This window comes from Trifolium pratense, linkage group LG1 (assembly GCF_020283565.1).
Source record: "Trifolium pratense cultivar HEN17-A07 linkage group LG1, ARS_RC_1.1, whole genome shotgun sequence".
Taxonomy (NCBI): domain Eukaryota; kingdom Viridiplantae; phylum Streptophyta; class Magnoliopsida; order Fabales; family Fabaceae; genus Trifolium; species Trifolium pratense.
Window position 1 is genome coordinate 40,320,541 of NC_060059.1, and position 20,218 is coordinate 40,340,758.

Consider the following 20,218-nt stretch of genomic DNA (forward strand, 5'->3'; position numbering starts at 1 on the left):
TGAAAAAACATATTTTGACAATCAACATGCTTTCATACTATTTGCATTTGACACTTTTAGCTTTCTCGCCCCGATGTTGTGAATCTTTTGCAAAGAGTTCAAAAAGTTATGAATAACAATGTTGTGTCCCTAGAGCTATGAATGTTATTTTTAAGAGAATTGGTTTTGCTATTAAAAAATGGTTAGCAGCACAGTTTGTTGTCCGTTTGCCTTTCATTCATACGTAATTTTTTTATATTTATTATTTATATATAAAAATATTAAATAAAAAACCCAAAAATGCAATACCCCATTACTTTTAAAAAAATCCAAACGGTAAGACGTACAAGTTTAGCAATAAATCAGATGCACAATTCAGACAAAACAAATAAATATATTTTTTATTTACCAATCGTTAGTTGGTCCAGTGGTGATTAACGCTGAACTTGGTAAGCAGAACTATAATTCAATCCCCCGCAATTGAGATTGAGAGTGGGCTAAAACCACTTGATGCAAGAACTGACCCTGAACCATAATTTAGACGATCCAATGAACCGGATATTGATGGTGAAAATATAAATAAAAAAAAACTAAACATGTTTTTAGCAATTTTTTTTGGCCCAATAAATATACGGGTCACAAAAAAAATCACAATTGGGCTAAGGAATAATAAAAAAAACCCATTATATAAATAACGGGAAGACACCGAAGAAACAACCCTAACGCCATGGCCGTCTTGCAGCTGTTAAGCAGTTTCATTACCCTATTCTTCTTCTCTCCCTAATCAACTCACTCTAACTCACTTTCAGTTTCTTCAAATCAAAATCATTCAATTCATTCAACAAAATGGATAAAATCAAAGTTAGGTATAAACTTAACAATGAAGATTGGAAACCATCACCAATTACAGCTTTAGCTACAAGCATTGATGGTACTCGAGTTGCTGCATCTCGTGAAGATGGCTCTTTAGAGCTTTGGTTTGTTTCTCCCGGTACAATAGGTTGGCACTGTCAATTGGTAGGTTTTTTATTTTTCTTATTATTAATTTTATTAACTATTTTATTTTTCTTATTATTTATTGATTTTTGTGTATTTGATTTTGTAGACGATTCATGGTGACCCTAATAGAATTGTATCTTCATTAATTTGGTGTCCTGGTGGTTCAAAATCAAATGGATTTCAGCATGGTCGATTATTTTCATCTAATATAGACGGTTCTGTATCATTTTGGGATCTCCATAACTTGAAGCAAACGGTATGATACATTCATATATATACACACATTTTTTTGTTAATTTGTTTTATATTAAGTGCTTTTTAATAGGGATATATCGAATTGGATATACATATAACAGCTTAATTAAGTGATTATGCATAATCAATTTATACAATAGAAAAATAAAATAAAATGTCAAATTTGTTTTATGTAAGTGATAGTTTTTTTTAAAAGTTAGGTTGGAGATTGTGGAAGTAAGGTGAAAACAGCTTATGAATAAGCTATAATCTTAAGTTCACTCAAATAGTCATAGGGCCCGTTTGGATTCAGCTTATTTTTGAGCTTATAAAAATAACTTATGCAAATAAATAATTTTTATGTTAATTTTTAAGTGTTTACTAACAAAAATTGTATCTTTATAAGTTGTTTTCTCATAAACTACCTTGAAAAACTTATAATAATACATAAAAACTTACTTATTTGGATAAGCTGTTTGGCATAAGCTCAAAACTAAGCTAATCCAAACGACCCATAATCTAACAACAAGTGCTTATGTCAGTAGACAATATCACTTATTTAAGCCCTTGGTTATTAATTGTACTTAGTTGGATTTGTTTGGAAGTGATTAATGAGTGTCTTTGTAGTTTCTCATTAGTGTAATATATTTATTAATAATTGTACTTTTGAAAGAGCTTTATGCTATGTTATTTTGCTTGTTTAACATGCCATACATGGTTACAGATGGTGCTTGAATCTAATGGTGTCTCAATCTGGCAAATGGCTGTGACACTTCCTAAAAGAGATGTTGGTGAAACTAATGGTGTTCGAATTGGGAATGGTTATTCAAAGAGATTTCACGGTTCCGATGACCACGAAAACAGCGAAAGTGATGACGATTCTGATTCCGATTTGCCTGATGTTATCAAGCAATCCAGTTTAATGGACCCAAGTGTAGCAGTTGCTTTTGATGATGGAAGTGTTAGAATTTACACTATATCCAATGCAAATGAATTTATATATTTAAAATCCATGAGCCGGGTCCAAGGTTAGATTTTCTTCGACTTGGTTTTTTTCTTCTGTTATGCTCGATTCCCATTTAGAGGATGATTTACAATGTTGTTTTCAGGACGGGTTTTAAGTGTGGCTTGGAGCACGGATGCTAAATTCATATTTTCAGGAAGTAGTGATGGGTATGTATCAATGACTTGTTTGCATCACTTTCGAAGTTACTAGAACTACATAGCTTATAGACTATCTTCATTCAGCTGCATAATTCACTCGTTTTTTTAATGGAAGTGATTTGGATAACATGTTTTCCAGGATAATACGAATCTGGGATGCCAAATCAGGTATTGAAGCCCATCATATTCCAGCTAGACTGGGTGCGGAAAGTGGACATGAACTTTGTATATGGTCGTTACTATATTTAAGGTGACTGCAACGGCATCCTTTTGTCCAGCTTTCTATGATTTGCACACTTCTGCAAATCATAGTTACTGGATTGCTTTGATTTTAGTATTGGAGTACCGCTGCCCGTAAGCTACATGTGTTACTGATTAAGCACTTATTATATAGGTCAGGGACACTTGTTAGTGGAGACAGCAGTGGGAGCATCCAGTTTTGGGACTGCCAACAAGGAACTCCCTCTCAAGATCCTATTACTAAACACAAGGGAGATGTACATGCTCTGGCAGCTTCCCCCGATCACAATATGGTGTTCTCAGCCGGTTCTGATGGAAAGGTATGTAGTTTCATAACTTGTTAATTGTCATGAACCGTAGTAATTGATCTTTTTCACACTCAAACGGAGTGAACAAACTGTTAATTTTTTTGTCATGTTGATCCATGTAATGTAACTTGTTAGTTGTCGACAATATCCATCATTTAGTTTATTAATCATTAATTTGATGTTATTATTTAGTTTGTGAGGCCCAACAAAACAAAAAACCGGGATAAAACATATTAAAACATATGGGCCACATGGCCCAATTCCATGAATTGCAGCTGTCTAAGTCCCACTGTTGCCCAGTTATTTGAAAATGAAAAGTCATGCATGGGTCTGAGAGTTAGACTGAATGAAGATGCAGTGGAGAGAGTGAGGCGTAGCAAGAGAACTATGGAACTGCTGGAATCACACAGAGCTGCTGTCGGTTGCTCAATAGCTGTGGATATATTTGTTGTTTTGCGAAAGCTTCACCATACCGGCCAATCCAGCTTATACATCGCTGTGATTTGGCCGGGATCGTGTTAGCTACAGCCTCTACCTGAAACTGCATTGCAACAGCAGATCTTGTAGTGCCTACTGCCTAGTGGCTGCTACGCCATGTTATGGTGCTGTTGCGGCCACTAGATTCGCTATTAGCTACAGAGTGAGATACACTCTCTTCTCTTTGCTTAAAATGTAATTGTGTCTCTGTATCTTAAACTAAGCTCGCTTCAATATTTTATGTTCTCTTAATAAAAATGTAATTATATGTATTGTGCAAGGAAAAATATTTTAGTTATATTATTTTTCATTAAACTGTTGTTTGTTGCTTTTCTTTGGCTCATTTTAATAAAGATTAAATGTTACCCAATACTTAGTCTCCAAGCGAATTATAATAATGTTTGTTTAACTTTTTATTTGAAGGTTGTTCTTTATAAGAAGTCTTCATCAATGATAGAGAATGAGAATTGGGTCTACGTTGATTATCAGAAAAAGCATACACATGATATCCGAGCTTTGACTGTTGCTGTGCCGATAAGTCAAGAAGGTCTGGAAGTTCTATCGCATAATATTCTGTTATATACTTAGAAGTTGTATTAGTGGCCGTGTGTGATTGGACGAGCTTGTTTGCAAAATCCGTATGTCCTATGGGAGAGAAAATATTTTGTAGAAAAGCTTTTTTAGAGAAAGATGAAAGTGTGTTTTGGTTGTTTTTTCAGAAAATCATAAGATTGACCTTTTAGCTTAACCGATAGTTCTTTTCAATGCATAAAAATAATTTCTTTGCTGTAGGAAAGCTTATCCAGTTGTCAGTATTTTTTTTATTTTTTTGGTCACATTTGTCATATCTGTTCCTTAACCCTGAATTTATGTTTGGCAGATACTTTGCCAGATGAAAGGATTAAAAGAGCTCGTCATGCAGAAAAGCCAGATGTTTCTAATTACCACAAGTGGGCTCATTCGGGGCATCCCATGCTTATCTCAGCAGGAGATGACACACAACTTTATGCATACCCAGCAAAAGAATTCACTGGGTTTAAACCTCATTGTATCTGTCCTGTGCCTCAGAGAACACCAATTCATGTAGCACTTAATACTTCCTTCAATCAATCACCAATGCTTCTACTGCAGTCTTCACGTTGGTTAGAAATTCGTTTGCTACATCTAAAAAATGTTCGTAGAACTGGAGACTATGCAAAGGCTGAAAGTGTTGGCCGTTTCAAGATTAAGGCATCTCGTAAGATAATTTGTAGCACCCTTGCTAATTCAGGGGTGTTTTTTGCGTATTCTGATAATGAAAAGCCTAGTCTTCATAAAGTGGAGAGATCCGAAGCAGGAAAAATTACATGGAGTTTTGGTAAAATGAAGCTTCCTGAGAGATTACCATTTGCTCATTCAATGATTTTTTCTCACGACTCCTCTTGGTTGATAATAGCTGGCCATGATAGAAGGATATATGTAAGTTAACAATATCCTTCATCTCTAAATGTATATTATAGTTAAAGTTTTCGGTGTATGCATAGTTTGGATGCTTTACTTCACTTCCCTTGAGTTTCTAGACTTTTTTAATTATATGCTTACTTCCGTCGATAATTTACGATAATCATTGTAATTTGTAAATAATTTTCCCGTTTATGTTCTGGAACATGTATGTGTGAAACTGATAAATTCTGATACTTGATATCTGCCATTTATGTTGTTTCTCATTTATGTTTGTTGCCAGAATTTAAACTTAGCTTAATTCCGAATTGGTTTGTATAATCTTTTGGTGCATTTGCTTGTTAGTGGTTTCTGAAGTGCAAGTGTTGGTTTAATTACTATTATGTTTGTTTTATTGATCCTCTTTGCTTTTGATAAGGTTGTGGATGCCAATAGCTCGGAACTAGTACATACTTTTACACCATTTCGTGAACCTCAAGATGATGGATTATCACCGGCTGAACCACCTATCACAAGATTGTTTACTAGTTCTGATCGGCAGTGGTTGGCTGCTGTGAATTGCTTTGGGGATATATATGTATTTAACTTGGAGACACTAAGGTATTTCTCTAATTCACTCAATTTCTTTATTGAGAGGCCTATTACTTAAATCGGTTTGTTGCAGGTAGCTAGAACATCTATCAGTTTTTGGCTAAGTCTAAGGTGCACAAGTAGCTCACAAGTTTGTTTTCCACCATTGGATATATAAATCACATCTTATCTCATTTGATCAAATTGGGAGACTTATTGATCCAATGGTGGAAAGAAATTTGTGCATAGTGCAAAACTTATTTCACTTGTGCACCTTGGGTTGGTCCGGTGGTATTGAGTTGGGATCTGGGAGTATGCTCCTCCTTAAGCTAATTTAGCTTCTACAATTTTTGTTTTTTAAACTAAAACAATTTTTAGGATGATACAAATAAATGCACACAAGACCAGATAAAACAACCTTTGCTGAGTGGTAGTTTTTACTTTACAACATCAATTGTAGAAAACTGTTGGCTTGACTGACCGGTAATATGTAGGGAACTCCTCTCATGCTCGTTGATCTTTGTATGTGGGAGTTGTTCCATTCTAATTTGAGATTCATATGTAATCATCTTTAATATAATAAATATTTTTGTGCAACAGGCAGCACTGGTTCATTTCAAGAATGGCCGGTGCCTCTGTTACAGCTGGAGGATTTCCGCCTCAGAACAACAATATACTGATAATTACAACTTCTTCAAATCATGTGTATGCATTCGACGTAGAGGCCAGACAATTGGGGGAATGGTCGATGCGGAATACGTTTGTTCTTCCTAGAAGATTTCATGAGTTTCCCGGTGAAGTCATCGGGCTTTCATTCCCTCCCTCTTCAAATTCATCTACGGTTATGGTTTATAGCTCCAGGTATTTATTTATACATTTAATATTAATATTAATGTAATCTTTGCATATTGTAGCGGAATTTGAGAATATCTGTAATCCTTATGTTTTGAAATTGTTAAATCTTCAGGGCCATGTGCTTGATTGACTTTAGCTTACCGGTGGAGCAAGATGAAGGTGAAATGTTACATACTCGAGATTCAATGATCAAGAATTCACCAAATTTAAACCTTAAGAAAAGGACTAAATTTAAGAAGAACTTTGAAAACATTGAAGTTTTGCCGTTAGAAAAACAGAATTTCGAAGTTTCAACGTTAGAAAAAGACCAAGTCTTATATCTTACCCATATTTCAAATAGTCGCTTCTTTATGATAGAAAAACCTTGGTCGGATGTGGTCAATAGCTTAGAAGTTCAACCAGTCCACAGACATATTTATGGAACATAGACTACTCAATAGAATTATTGTCAGTTTTAGGGGATTCATCATGATCATAGATGTCCCATTTTGTTGTTTAATTTTCTTTCTCTCATTTGTTGGGATTAAGAATCATGTATTTTGTTGTCATAATCAATTTTGTTCTATTAATGATAGTTTTACAAGTTTTTTTGGTAGTCATTTATTTTTTCTTCTAACATGTTTAAGTTACAAAACAAGGAATGTTAGCAACTCTTTCCAATAGTTTTGCATGTGTTCTTTGTAATCGGTTCATATTTTGATCTTGTTCAATATTCAATAGTATAGATGTTAGCATTTCTATTAAATCTTATTGTATGTTTATGTCTGCACAAAATTATAAATTAGGCTGTCAATCAGAAGAATTGAATAGCCATTGTGCTTCAACAAATTTAAGCTTGGCATTCATAACAGCCAAGAGAAATACTACTTGCTGCAACTTTGAAATTCTGTGTAGTTCCATCAGTCTATAATGTTACTCTTTTATCCTAGATGCATTTGGGTGGTATGTGTGTAGTCATAACACCCTATGGATCAATATTAAATCATTAGAGTATATTTTAAATAAATCTCATTACTATAAGAATAAAACTTTCTTAGTCATTAAATTTCCGTAAATTTAGTTCAATTGGTAAAGACATCACATTTTATATGTAGGAACCGGGTTCGAATCTCATACATTCATCTTAAAAGTGAAATTTCTTCGAATCTCATACGTTCATCTTAAAAGTGAAATTTCTAGCCATCAGAATACTTAACAAAAAAAAAAAAGTATCACATTTGGAATATATCATTATCTAACTATTTTTAATTTTGGAATATTAATGAAGTCATTTTTACTTTTCTTAATGTTATTTATTGATTACTTTTCTTAATAATGTTAATGTTATTTATTTATTTATTACTTTTTTCTTAATAAATGAAAGTACAATATTTATGTCTCAATATATTAGTTTGGTTTCTTTAGAATCAAAGAAACAACAAAGTTTGGAATAACACAATTGAAATGATCCTAGTGGTGTGTGATAAATAACTGATAGAGGTAGCATGTTACTCTAAAGTTGGAAAAAATGCTCAACAAGCTCGTAATTTTAGTGTGTATTTATTAATATTTGAACATGTTTTCAGTCGATTATATTATCAATGAAATGCAGTAAGCCTTTTAGTATATATAAAAAGAAGTTATAATATGAGACAAAAGAGTATAATTTTGTAGTAAAACAACTTAGGTCCTTTTAACATAAACTAAATTCCCATTAAAAAAAATTAAAAACAGAAGTAAGCAAAAGAAAATATTCCTTTTGACAAACATTGAATTGTACAGTTTCTCTCCTTTGACATCCTCTTGTCTATCTCTCTCCACAACAATGCAATAGCAGTGACAATTATTACCTTAAAATCTTTCACTTTCTTTCTTCTTCACCAAGTTCACCTAACCTGAAAAAAAGATACATAGTTAGCATACATTTTCTTTGAAAATTTATGGAAAACAAAATAGAAGCAATGAATAATAAAAATAAAAATAATGGGGAGCTAGAGTTTTATACTTGTACCTTTTTTCTTGTTGCACATATACACTTGGAAAAATCCAATGCACTTTTCACTGCTCCATTCCCTGATAAATTGTCTTGCTTCTGTTCAACAATAAAATAAGCCATTAAAAATTTAATTATGTTTTTTTTATATATAAATAATTTAATTATGGCTGATAATAAGAAAATCAGCAATGCTATATACTTATTTGAATAAACTGCTTAATTAAATGATTATCGTATAAATATTTATTTATAGGCTGATTTTTATATATAAAATAAATTCAAATAAGTTATGGGTGACCCCTGAGAAGTTTTTGTATTGCATCTCTTTTAAAAACTTTACCAAAAAAAAGTAAATAAGTTATAAATTATTTTCGGAAATTATTTCGAAGATAAATTGAAATAAGTCAATCAGTAACATTAACCTTGTGACTCTTCTTGGGACAAGTGAAAAATGGGGAGCTAGCAGTGTCATCAAGAGGTGAAGGTTGTTGACTAATTCTATCATATTTTTTGACATTTTTCTCCTTCATGTATTCCTTGGTTGTAGAAGAAAGATCACAATATTCATTGTCATAATGTGGAGGTCCAGAAGAAGCATCAGAGACCATGGATAAATCTTCTTCAAATTTCTCCTCCTTACTCATTCTTCTTCCCTTTCCTTTATACTCTCCATGTCCATCTTTTCTTTGCAAATAACTCTCAGAAATAGAGGATTGGTCCAAGTATTGGGTCCAACCAGATTCACTAGTGGCACCACTATATTTTGAGGTAGATATATCCATTCAAACTTTCTTTCTTCTAGTTCTCAATATTATAGTGATCAAGTGAAATATCATACAATGGTAGAATTAATCTTAGAGGTAGCTCCTATATATAGCCTCTTGCCCTTGTGCTTATTATGTATTTCCCTCCCTCCACAGCACATTAATCAATCTATTTGACTTTTACTAAACTTTTCTTATCATCTACTAATATACTCATCCCTCCAGTCATTTTTATAAGAAACACTTTAAAATTTTTATTTGATCTTTTTTATAAGAAACACTCTTTAAATTTATTCTTTATTAAATACACAATTCCATTTGTACCCTTATTAAATGAAATCAAATATTTCATTCCAATGCAGTAGCATTAATTAGAGAGACATATTCCCCATGTTAGTCCAAGGTTACTTTTGGAATAAAACATAAAACTTTAGAATTATTAATGAGAAAATTAGCTTCCTTGGTATGTATGTTTTTTTGAAAGTGTTATTTATAAAAAGGACCGGAAGAAGTATTTACCATTAGCAATTTACCACATATATAAGGTAGAAGATATTGAGACAATGTTTTTATTGCAAATAGGTCAACTAATGTGGGATTGGATATCACACGCACCAACGTAGTAATTGTTGTAGACTGTCCGATAAAAAACGAACGGATGAGATTGAAAACTATGTTAAATAAACATTGAATTAATTTGAGCGTCCAATCATAAATCTACGGTTGAGATTGCTTATCGCGTATAATTGCGTGAAACAGCCACAATTGGGAATCCAGATCCAACCAGTATGGGGCAAATGGAGTTGTTTTTTCAACACAAAGTAAGGAGAGAAGAAAAAAATATATGGGAAAAAAAAAAGAGAATCATTAACAAAGACATAAATGGAGTGGAATTCTAAAATGATGTATGTCCTTTTGCACAATTCTTTTGGCTTCTAATTTTATCTCTATGTGAATGAATCAATATTGCCAGTTGGCCATTGTGTGCAATGGTGTCTGTTAGTGAAGAATGTGATAAGGGAAGAAATTATGGAAGCATTGTATTACCATGCTATGCTACCTTCAAATGATAGTGATGTTCTTTTTGAGGACAAAAAGCTAATCTTAATTCAACTAAGTCATATAACTAATGATGCTTTAATGAATAGTTTCTTGTTTCAATTATAATAGTAACATGATTTGTATTTTTTTGACTAAAGTAACATTATTTGTATTGTTTGTGTTTTTATATATATTTTTTTCGAATTGTGTGTTTATATTTTGCTTTCATAGAGGCATTGTTTGTGTTTTGCAACAACCAGCAAACCGTTCTAAATTGTTTGTTATTAGGTATATTAGAAGAACACATTAGATGTCTCTACGAGCTTAACTCGGTTCGTAAGGGACATCGCAGTTTATATATAGGGACTGGGGTTCGAACCCCGGACACCCCACTTATTCATCTTGATTAGTTTATTGTTAAATGTCCCTATGAGGTTAACTCAGTCGGTTAATTTCTTGTTTCAATTGATAGTAACATGATTTGCAACTTGATTGCAAATGAATGATATTTGCTCCCTGAGCCTCCCTCTCTTATCTCTCAATGCTTATCTTTTACAGTGGTGCAATATTGCTACTCTGGTCCCCTTTAGATTGCAAGTTAAGTCAAAGATTGGTTATTGTAACAGTGGCATGCCACACCGACCAGAAACTTTAAGTCTTACATACAAACATAATAAGATTCAATTGCCTTTGTCTACTTTATGCACTTCATTTCGTTTTTCACACAATGTAGGACAATCAATCCAGTGCATATCACATAGATTAAGGTCAAATATGTCCCAATGCTCAATTATAAAGTGGACTTGTATTCATATTAATGAATAACAACATACTTTAACTTTTTTGAAAAATACTATATATCACTATATGCTATGAAGCATAGGGAGAAAAGATTCTGTCCCGTCCACTTTATGTCAAGTGAAATTTAAACCGTTCCTTTTCCTTTTTGGTATGCTGATCAAGGCAACAAAAAAACTGTATCGTTCAGATTTTCACTGCAGTCTGTCCCATGAATATTACACGGAAGAGGATCCATCCTCGAAGCATATGGGAATTGAAAATCTAGGGTTAGCGAAGGCATATTGGACTTCTCTCCTTAACCAAAAGTGTAAGGGTAAAATGTGCAATCTAGCTTTATTCATACTTAGGCCAATGCCTTATATCGAGATTACATCAAGTAACTTGCAATCCAAACAAACTAACATACACACACACTAGGCACGCACACGCGTTGCCACTAAATCAGGCCAAGCCAGGCTTAGGCCACAACAAGCCAAGCTCAAGGCAGATTACACTAACAAAAAGTTGTAGTGTAAATTCATTACTATTTACTATGATGAAATATGTTCAAACTAAAATGGCACCTCAACCCTCAACTATTGTAGTAGCATTCCACAAATGCATAACACCTAAAATTCTTTGATCTACATCTTGGTCACTTTGAATTCCTTTCATTGTTTTCCAATAACCGATTCAATAATACAAAGTTTATCAATTTCCTTTCTTATCAAAGAGTATATGCGAGTGCATAATTATCATCCTAATCCCATATTAGGTGTGTAGATTTTATCTAGTATTATGTCAGATACACTAGAATTACATTGATTCATTGTAAATTTCGCATAAGTTATACTTTGTAGCTTTTGAAAAGTTAGTGTGGTCACCTTGATTGTGGCATATCCAGCGTGATACCAACTATAGATTCTCTCAATTGATTTTTTTTTAATTTTTCTCAATTGTTTCATATCCACCCTCAAATATGCGAGAGAAAAAGAGAGAAAAAATCATACGAAAATAGGAAATTAAATTGCATGGTGGATATGCAATAAATGATAAAATGAGAAATTTCAACGGAGAAAATTTACTCTCTAATACATTAGAGTATCTGGTCGTACATCATAACGATCTTATCTCCCTCTAACAAAAGGCTTCACTTGAGGGCAAGCAAGGCAGGCAAATAAGATAGATGTCCGACATCGACATAACACTAATATATGATTACATTGAATTATATTATTTATTAAAATTATTATTAACATTAACGTGTCGGTGTCTCTATCATGTGTGGCGTCCGTGGTTCATACTTCATAGAACACAACTAACTAAAGATTGGAGTAGCTTAGCATGCAAGATCCACTTCTTCCAGCTGATTTTTATAGGCACATGGTATAAAGTTATAGAAAGACTGAGGATTTGGGGAAGGAGATTTGAAATAATGAGAATCTAAGATATGAAATGACTCTGAGCATTTGGGGAAAGGAGATTTTATGCTTTTTCTCCATGTTGCAGGTGCAGTCCTTTGCCTCGTTTAGTTACATCTCGTAAGCAAAAAGTAAGTTTTATGGCCAATTGAGAGATGGTCAGTAGAGGTAGGTAAGAGACAAAGTTTGAGTTTAATTTTTAGTGTAGTATATGTACTATACTATATGTACCACAATTATCTTCTATAAATAAAAAAACAGTTCAATGAGATCTCCAAATTCAATTGGTGTGTGGTGCTTTTACAATCTCTTCTCAATTTGATTAAAAAGCATTTCAATTATAATTTGGCTTATAATTTTAATTGCTTAATTTATGTTGTGGCTTGATGTGAGGTTGACACTTAGATGAAAATTTGTTTACTATTGTTGATTGTTGATATCAATTTACAACACACTCCACATTTCTTCCAAATCCTTCCTACACAAATGATGCCAAAATCTTTCAAATATATACCAAGTCCTAAATTAAAAGGGGGAAGAATAATCAATATGAAAGAAACAAATCATTTTGATTGATTCAAAAGCATTCAAATCACATAAACAAACCAATCCCAGCAAATGTTCTTCACTAATCCTTCACAAAAATTATAATCTCAAAATATTGATTAACCTAAGGTCTCCATTTCTATACCAGACTTAATTAATAACAATGAATCTATCATTAGTTGTGCAAGCACCATATGATTACATCAAATTCCTATAATCAATTAAAATTAATCTGAAAATTAACAAGATCAAATAGCTAGGTCTCAATTTCCCCAACATTGTCATCATTCTTCTTCACCCAAACCATATTAGAGCTTTGTAGCTCCTTCAAATTCCCATGCCCACGACGGGCACGACAACCAGCGCCATTGCGATTATTCTTCGGAGATTGAGAATCAGGAAAACCATAGTTCATTTTTTTTAACTTCAAATTCTGTTTTCCATTTTCAGAGTTGAATGATAAAACCCTAAATTTCTGCTCCACTTCCTCCTCCACTGTTTCCGAATTCAATTTCTTCACTTCTTTCGATTCGATTTTCATATCCGTTTTCTCAGCATCTTCATTCCCCTTTGCAGCAGTACTACCTTCTTCAATCGCTCTCTTCTCCTCCTCCTCCTCTTTAGCCCTATTCTTTTTCCTTTGCCATCCATTGTTTTTCTTCTTCTTCTTCTTCTTCTTCGTCTTCGATTCCTCCACCTCACTATCCACTTCACCTTTTCCGTCTCCGATTCCATCTCCGATCACCGATTTCCGGCCATCTTCAGACTCAACATTGATTCCGCGACGGCTATTCTCTGAGCCGTCACGATTTCCGCCGCGATTTCGCTCAACAGGATTCAACCTAGATACAGTTACATTATCGGCGATTACAGCTCCGGTCGGCGATTTCCGCCTCTCTTCAGACTCCACTCCGATTACACGACGGTTATTCTCCGGGCCGTCGCGATTTCCGCTGCTATTTCGCTCCACAGGACTCGACCTAGAAACTCTTACATTATCGGCGATTCCAGGTCCGATCATCGATTTCCGGTCATCTTCAGACTTAACATCGATTCCGCGACGATTATCCGCCGATTCTTCACGTTTTCCGCGGAGATTACGCTGAAGAATATTCAACCTAGAAACGGTTGCATTCGTTGGAGCCATAACCTCCACGTGGCGTTGTTCTAGTGGATGATGATCTTCCTTTTTTCCTTTCTCTTCGTTTTGTTGTTGTTTTTGCTTCAACCAACGCTCTTGAAGTTGAGCGAGAGTGACATAGTTTGAAGGAAGAGAAGAATAAACCTTTTCCTTCTTCTTCTTCATCTTCTTCTCTTGCTGTTGCTTCTCCTCCATTAACAACAAAAAACTCCGTGGCTTTTCCTCTTCTTCTTCTTCAAGTTGTTTTTCTTTTTCTTCTGGTTTTGGTACCCATTTTTCCTTCAGCTTCTTGTTGAAGAAGTTGTTGGGTTTGTCGTTTAGCATATTTTTATTGGTGAGTGGATTTGCACAGTGAAAGGAGAAAAAGGGTTGTGCCTTGTTGGACTATGACTGTCAAAACTACTCTTCCGAGTTCCAACCATGATGGTTAATGGTTAATATATTTAAAGTTGAGGATATTTTAAAAAATTATTCTCTTAGATTATCGTGCATTATTCACACCCTATTCCTTTGACCATATTTTTTTTACGCAACTTTGACCATATTTTTTATTATTAAGTAAAATTAAATATTATAAAATATAAGATGTTGTTAGATATGTAAAAAAAAAAAAATGTTAAATTTCTTTATATATTTTTAAAATATTAATTTTTTATAATTTTTATTGTTATCCGATTATTAATCATTAAAGTTTATAAATTGACATATATGAAACAAAACAGTCAATCGGCTCACTTATGGTATGACAGAAGGAGTACCTTTGGAAAATGTTTACTTTTTATTAAATAATATTTTCTATAGGTATTTTGAATTTATTTTTAGAATGTTGACTAATAAAATCGGTTTTTGATGACAGGTGAATAAAATAATTGACTATTCAAATGTTTTTTTTTTTGGTCAAGAATACATGAATTTCAACAATTTTTTACCATATTTAATTCCTTAACTAGTGACCCTAAGACACTAGTTAACGATTTCCTTAGTTGTATTTATAGTAACCAAAATTGTCGGCACAAATTAGGTTTACATTATACCAATGAAATTTCGTTCTTTTTGCCCCATCAAATCTTCAAATTTAGTCCCATAAGTCCAAGCTCAACTGGCAAAATACTGAAATTGTTAGGCCGGACGTCGTGGCCTGGGTTCGAACCCGGAATCTCACAATTATATGTGAGTTTAATTTCAGTGGATTACCACTTCATCTAAGACAAAAAAAACTTCAAATTTAAATAATCTAATCAAATAAAAGAGAAAAATTAAATATTAAAATACTTATAATTTTACCGTTTAACAATATTTATTTGTCTGTAGCGAATTGTCAAAAACCATTTACTAACTAAGAAAATATAATTAAATGATGCACAAATCTTTTTATATCTTAACCATATATTTTGTGTGAGCTTCAAATTTTATCAATTGTATCAACTTAGGTACATTTTACTCTAATAGAAAACACAATAGTAAGTACATAGTACATACAAGAATAGACATAAAAATAACTGCAAAAGTTGAAACTATATGAATCCATAATCTCATCTAGACTTTCTAACATCAGTTTCCAAAGAACCAGAATTTCTTCCACCATTCAAATTCCAATCATGATTAGAACCAAAAGCTTTTCCAATCAACCCTTGTAACCTTTGAGGACTAGGATAAACTTTCCTTTGCAACAATCCTGAATAAGACTCCAAAAACTCAGCATAAATTGGCACAACAAGTTTCACTGTTGAATCCCTCATTTGTTCCTTCAAATCAACATCAGGTATACTATAAAAACTCCTATGCCTCTCACACACTTCACTCAAACACTTAAAAAATGTCTCAAATTTTTCATTCACTAACCTTCCAATGCTTTTTTCTTTCCCTTGTTTTTGTTCCATTATGTCAATATCATGTTCCAAAATTTTCACCAAAACTAACCAAGCTTGCTTCTGATACAAGTAAGCTGATTCTTCTGCAACTGCTTTGTAATTTTCTTTGATGTATTTCTCACCTAACAAATCACCAAGTTCTGTGTTCTTTGTTCTCATATACATATACCAATATGTGTTCATCATGAAGATATTAACCAAAATCCTGTCCTTACAACTCAAACGTTTGGATTCGATGTTTCTTTGAAGTGCCTCCATTACATTACAAATGGCATGGTTCAATAAATCCTCGTCTGTTTCGTCTTTTGACGATAACATCAACTCGGTTTTCCATGTTTGTTCTGTTCTTAGAACCTTAGCCATTGTTTTTCTGTAATTCTCAGTGGATAAGTACTTAAGATAGTTAACAGCATACCTTACTATTTTCGGTACTGAACCATCTTGTGGAGGCGGAAGAAAACCATCGACATTTCCTTCGATTTGCAACCCGAATTCCCAAAAAACTTTGCTTGATGCATCAATGATTAGCTTCTCAAGTTCACGAAACCGCACGCAGATATCCTCTCCGGATTCACCATCAAAGATATCAAGTACATGAGGTTTGAGTTTCTCCAATGACTCAAACATGTCTAATAGTTTGAAGAGTTTTTGTGGCTCTTTGTTGCTTCTGGCCACACCTTCTCCGAATCTAAAGAACACGGCCATGATCTTGTCCGATATTTTCACGAAGCATTCTGGATGGATTATTCCGTCTATGATGTCGCCTAGAACGCTTTCGCAGAGTTTCTTTTCTGATAAAAGAACCTTCTTTGTTGCAACTTCAAAGTGTTGTGTCCATAGGGTTATCGATGTTTCTAAGTTTTCCCACTCCATTTCATCGATTCCTTCTGGTGTGTATGTTCTTAGGTAATCAGGGTTTAACTTCATTAATGCTTTTGCAGCCCTTTTGTATCTTACCTGTTGAATTATCAACAAAATTAATGTTTAGTGTAAATAAACAATCACAAGTTTGAGATATGTAACATATATACATTTAAGGCAAGTTTGAAAATCGTACGAAATTTCGGTGAGGATTGACGTTGGCCTTCGGAAGTAAAAGTTCACAGTTTTCCTTATTGTAAGGTCTAATGATCTGAAACATGTCAATTCGGTAAAAATAAGAGAAAACAAGTATGAGTATCTCAAAACTCAACTCATATCTATCTTCCCTCGTTTTTGTCAAACTGACACTCATTAGATCATTGTCTCATTCACGAGGACGATGAAAAATGTGAACTTCTACTTCTATAGGACGACTTCAGAAAAAATTCAGCTTAATACTTACATCTCAAGATACTCCCTCCGATCACTATTATAAGCAAAAAAAAAATCACTTTTTAGGTTCATTGGAAAACTGATACATCTGGTCTATGATATAGACCAGACACGTCAGTTTTCTAATGAACCTAAAAGTGGTTTTGTCTAACAAGCAATATGTTCACGCATAAAATAAGTTAATGCTATTTTGCTAATCCCCTAATCCAAAGAGAAATAAAATAGTAATATAGTAAACATGATTATAGATAATCACAAGGAGATTAGGTTACCTTAACATAGATGTCAATGCATATATCCAAGCAATCATTAGCAGCAAGAATATTTGAAATTCTTCTCAAGACTTCAATTTCCAACTCAGATCCTAATTCAAAGCTAACATCCAAATGATCATCACTTTCATCACCATCATTTTGCCTATGTGACAAATCACCTAACTTCCTATGCTTCAATTTAATCAAAAGAGCCTCAAATTCATCTTGCATATTAAGCAAAGCCTGATCCAACAACCCTTCAAATCTCATTTCATCAACCTCAGTTTCATAAAGTGCTTTAAGAGTTATAAGTGCTTCTCTTAACCTTTGTGTTCTATATTGATCAGCAGCTTTTGTTCTACTTATAAACTCAACAACTTCTTGAAGCCTCATAATCACTGGCTCAACAACTTGACATATAGAGTTAATAGCTTCATTCAACTGATCAACACAATCCATGTAATCTAAAAGCTTCTCAAGCCTCTTCTGGTGCATTTTTTCGGATGAAAGTTTCGAAGAGAGGTTAAGGAGACTATTTTGAAGAGATTCGGCGAGTTTGAATGTTTCGAGAAGAGCTAAAGCAGGGGAAATAGCTCTATTGATTCTTGTATCAAGTGCTTTTCTTGACATAGATAAAGATTGTAAAGGGTGTATTCTTCTTGTAGCTGTTGTAAGTGATCCTTGTAAAAGATCAAACCTTGTTTCCATTGTTTCAATGTTTTGTTCCATTTGTTTTGTTGATTTAAGAAGTGATTCTAAATCAGAATAAGCTGATTCAAGTTTGATAATATTTGCATCTTGATGATCATTTTTTTGAGGTTTTATCATAACTAATGCCATGATTAATTTCTGTTGAACATGTGAATGTTGAAGTATAGAGATAGTGTGTGAAAGTATATATGAAGAGTTGCTTGAGAGAGAGACAAAGAGAGAAGGAATTGTTGGAGGCAGAAGAAGACATAGGTCGATGTGATTAAGGATACAAATGGCATATAGTTGTGAAATAAAAACAAAACGACAACTGTTGCAGTATAGAATATTTGAAGCCGGTGTCCTTATTCCTCATTGGTACACACGATCATAATTTAATCATTTTTCTCATAATCTATAGTAATATATTATCACTGACTGTTATCCTTTTTATTTGTCTCATTTTATGGTTTATTTTCTGTCTATCTGTATTTTTTCCTTTCTTTTTCTTTTCCGAAATAATAAACACACTATCAGAAACTTAAAAGATATTTTGTTTTTGCATTAACTCTCTGATTTTCAGAAAAAGAGACCTGATAGTTCAGAGTTCGGTATGTCATGTGAGTTATTACCCACATGTGCGTTGATATATTGACGTAACATGTGAGTCATTGTCCATGTATGCGTTACAAAATCAGTGTGGATCAAGTTTTGCAAAAGGGAGGGCCAAAAATGTGCTATTTTAAAAGTAAATGGACTAAAAATCACAAATTTGTAAAAATTAGGAGGTTAAAAGTATAATTTAGTCTGTATGGTAAAGGTAAATATATTACTGCAAAAGATTATTTTAGTAAAAATGTTTTTCTCTTTCATTTATTTTTTCTTAATCTGTGTGAATTGGTCAACTATGTTAGTTTCTTTTTTATAGTTAAGTAATCTGGTGGTTAGAAATTCACCTTAATGGTGAATAAGTAGAGTGTTCGGAGTTCGAACCACGAATCTGCATATTTAATACGATGTCCCTATCAACTGAGTTTAACTCGTGAGAAGGGTCAATTATGTTAGTTATTTTAGGACAAACGGGGTAGTTTTTTAATTTCTTATTCTCTTTTTTCATTAATAATATTTACCTAATATTTATCATTTTCTTGTTTGGTGAAATTGGAAGCTTATTAATCACCCTGGCATCGGGTAAGTCCACACTAATTTTGTAAAATTAAATTAGAAATGTGCTATGTAATCCATTTCACAAAAAAGGTGTGCTTAGTAATTTTGGTTGTTTACTGATGTCCTGCTGATATGTCTATGCGATTTTGTTCAATAACATATTTGGCTTTGGTGTGTGTGATTCTCTCAAACCATTCTTGATTTCTTGTTGCTTAGGCTTTGTTTCATTGTAAAAATTGATTTAACTTCACTGCACGTTTTTTGTAAAATATATATAACGTTTAATTTTTTGTGCTTTGTAGTATCTTGTAATTTTGTTTGCCAAAATCCTAGAGATTAACAACAGATACCAATCTTGTCAAAAAAAAAAAAAAAAACTATACCGACCAACAACTCGTCATTATTAGGTATGACAACAGGACATAAGATTGTTTCTCTAATTTCCGCTGCAAAATACTCAATAATGTTTAAGAATGACCGAAGTTCGAACTCTGGCGCATACATAATGCAATGTTCATACTAACTGAGCTATGCTCACAAGACATATTTACTTCTTTTATGTCTATATATAAAATAAATTACTATATATGGTTAATTTAATTTTTTTTACTAGCGGGGGCGGATTCATATTTGTAACATTCACATCTCCACCCTCACCTCTAATAAAATAACTGTTGTGAACAAAAAAGACACAAATGGCATGATGTTGCTAAGGGGGAAAAATTATGGAAGATGAAAGGGAGTGAAAGTAACATGTAGATTGTGACTCATTCATTATTTTTTAAACCACATACTAATTCACTAAACGACCACAAGTGATTTTTTCTAGCAGAGCTTTTTAAAAAGGATAACGGTACAATTTTTGTAACACAACCATTTTATGGTACAAAGTGTTAAACTTTTTTTATTGCGGTTGATAACGTCCAAAACAAAATATGTGTGAGAAGAATATGTAAAGAGTTATAATATTTGATGTACTTACTTACTT

The 20,218-nt window shown here is 33.1% G+C and overlaps 4 protein-coding genes across 4 annotated transcripts; 1 reads left to right on the plus strand and 3 right to left on the minus strand.

The window, feature by feature from the left end:
• Positions 1-631: 631 nt before the first annotated feature.
• Positions 632-6,865, plus strand: LOC123917499 (WD repeat-containing protein PCN-like). The gene is made up of 11 exons (XM_045969242.1): positions 632-996; positions 1,085-1,234; positions 1,937-2,240; positions 2,322-2,385; positions 2,516-2,626; positions 2,771-2,936; positions 3,825-3,948; positions 4,282-4,859; positions 5,260-5,441; positions 6,012-6,272; positions 6,379-6,865. The coding sequence occupies exons 1-11, from the start codon at positions 826-828 to the stop codon at positions 6,692-6,694; spliced, it is 2,427 nt and encodes an 808-aa protein (XP_045825198.1). The 5' UTR covers positions 632-825; the 3' UTR covers positions 6,695-6,865.
• A 1,052-nt stretch (positions 6,866-7,917) lies between these two features.
• On the minus strand, positions 7,918-9,069 carry LOC123917508 (protein SOB FIVE-LIKE 5-like). Its single transcript, XM_045969253.1, has 3 exons — positions 8,664-9,069; positions 8,257-8,337; positions 7,918-8,140 (listed from the first exon to the last, which is right to left on the minus strand). The coding sequence occupies exons 1-3, from the start codon at positions 9,021-9,023 to the stop codon at positions 8,132-8,134; spliced, it is 450 nt and encodes a 149-aa protein (XP_045825209.1). The 5' UTR covers positions 9,024-9,069; the 3' UTR covers positions 7,918-8,131.
• A 3,980-nt stretch (positions 9,070-13,049) lies between these two features.
• On the minus strand, positions 13,050-14,258 carry LOC123894087 (myb-like protein X). Its single transcript, XM_045943971.1, has one exon. It carries the CDS (start codon positions 14,256-14,258, stop codon positions 13,050-13,052), a length of 1,209 nt encoding a protein of 402 aa, XP_045799927.1.
• A 1,023-nt stretch (positions 14,259-15,281) lies between these two features.
• LOC123917518 (exocyst complex component EXO70I) lies at positions 15,282-18,378 on the minus strand. The gene is made up of 2 exons (XM_045969266.1): positions 17,392-18,378; positions 15,282-16,762 (listed from the first exon to the last, which is right to left on the minus strand). The coding sequence occupies exons 1-2, from the start codon at positions 18,211-18,213 to the stop codon at positions 15,467-15,469; spliced, it is 2,118 nt and encodes a 705-aa protein (XP_045825222.1). The 5' UTR covers positions 18,214-18,378; the 3' UTR covers positions 15,282-15,466.
• Positions 18,379-20,218: the final 1,840 nt, after the last annotated feature.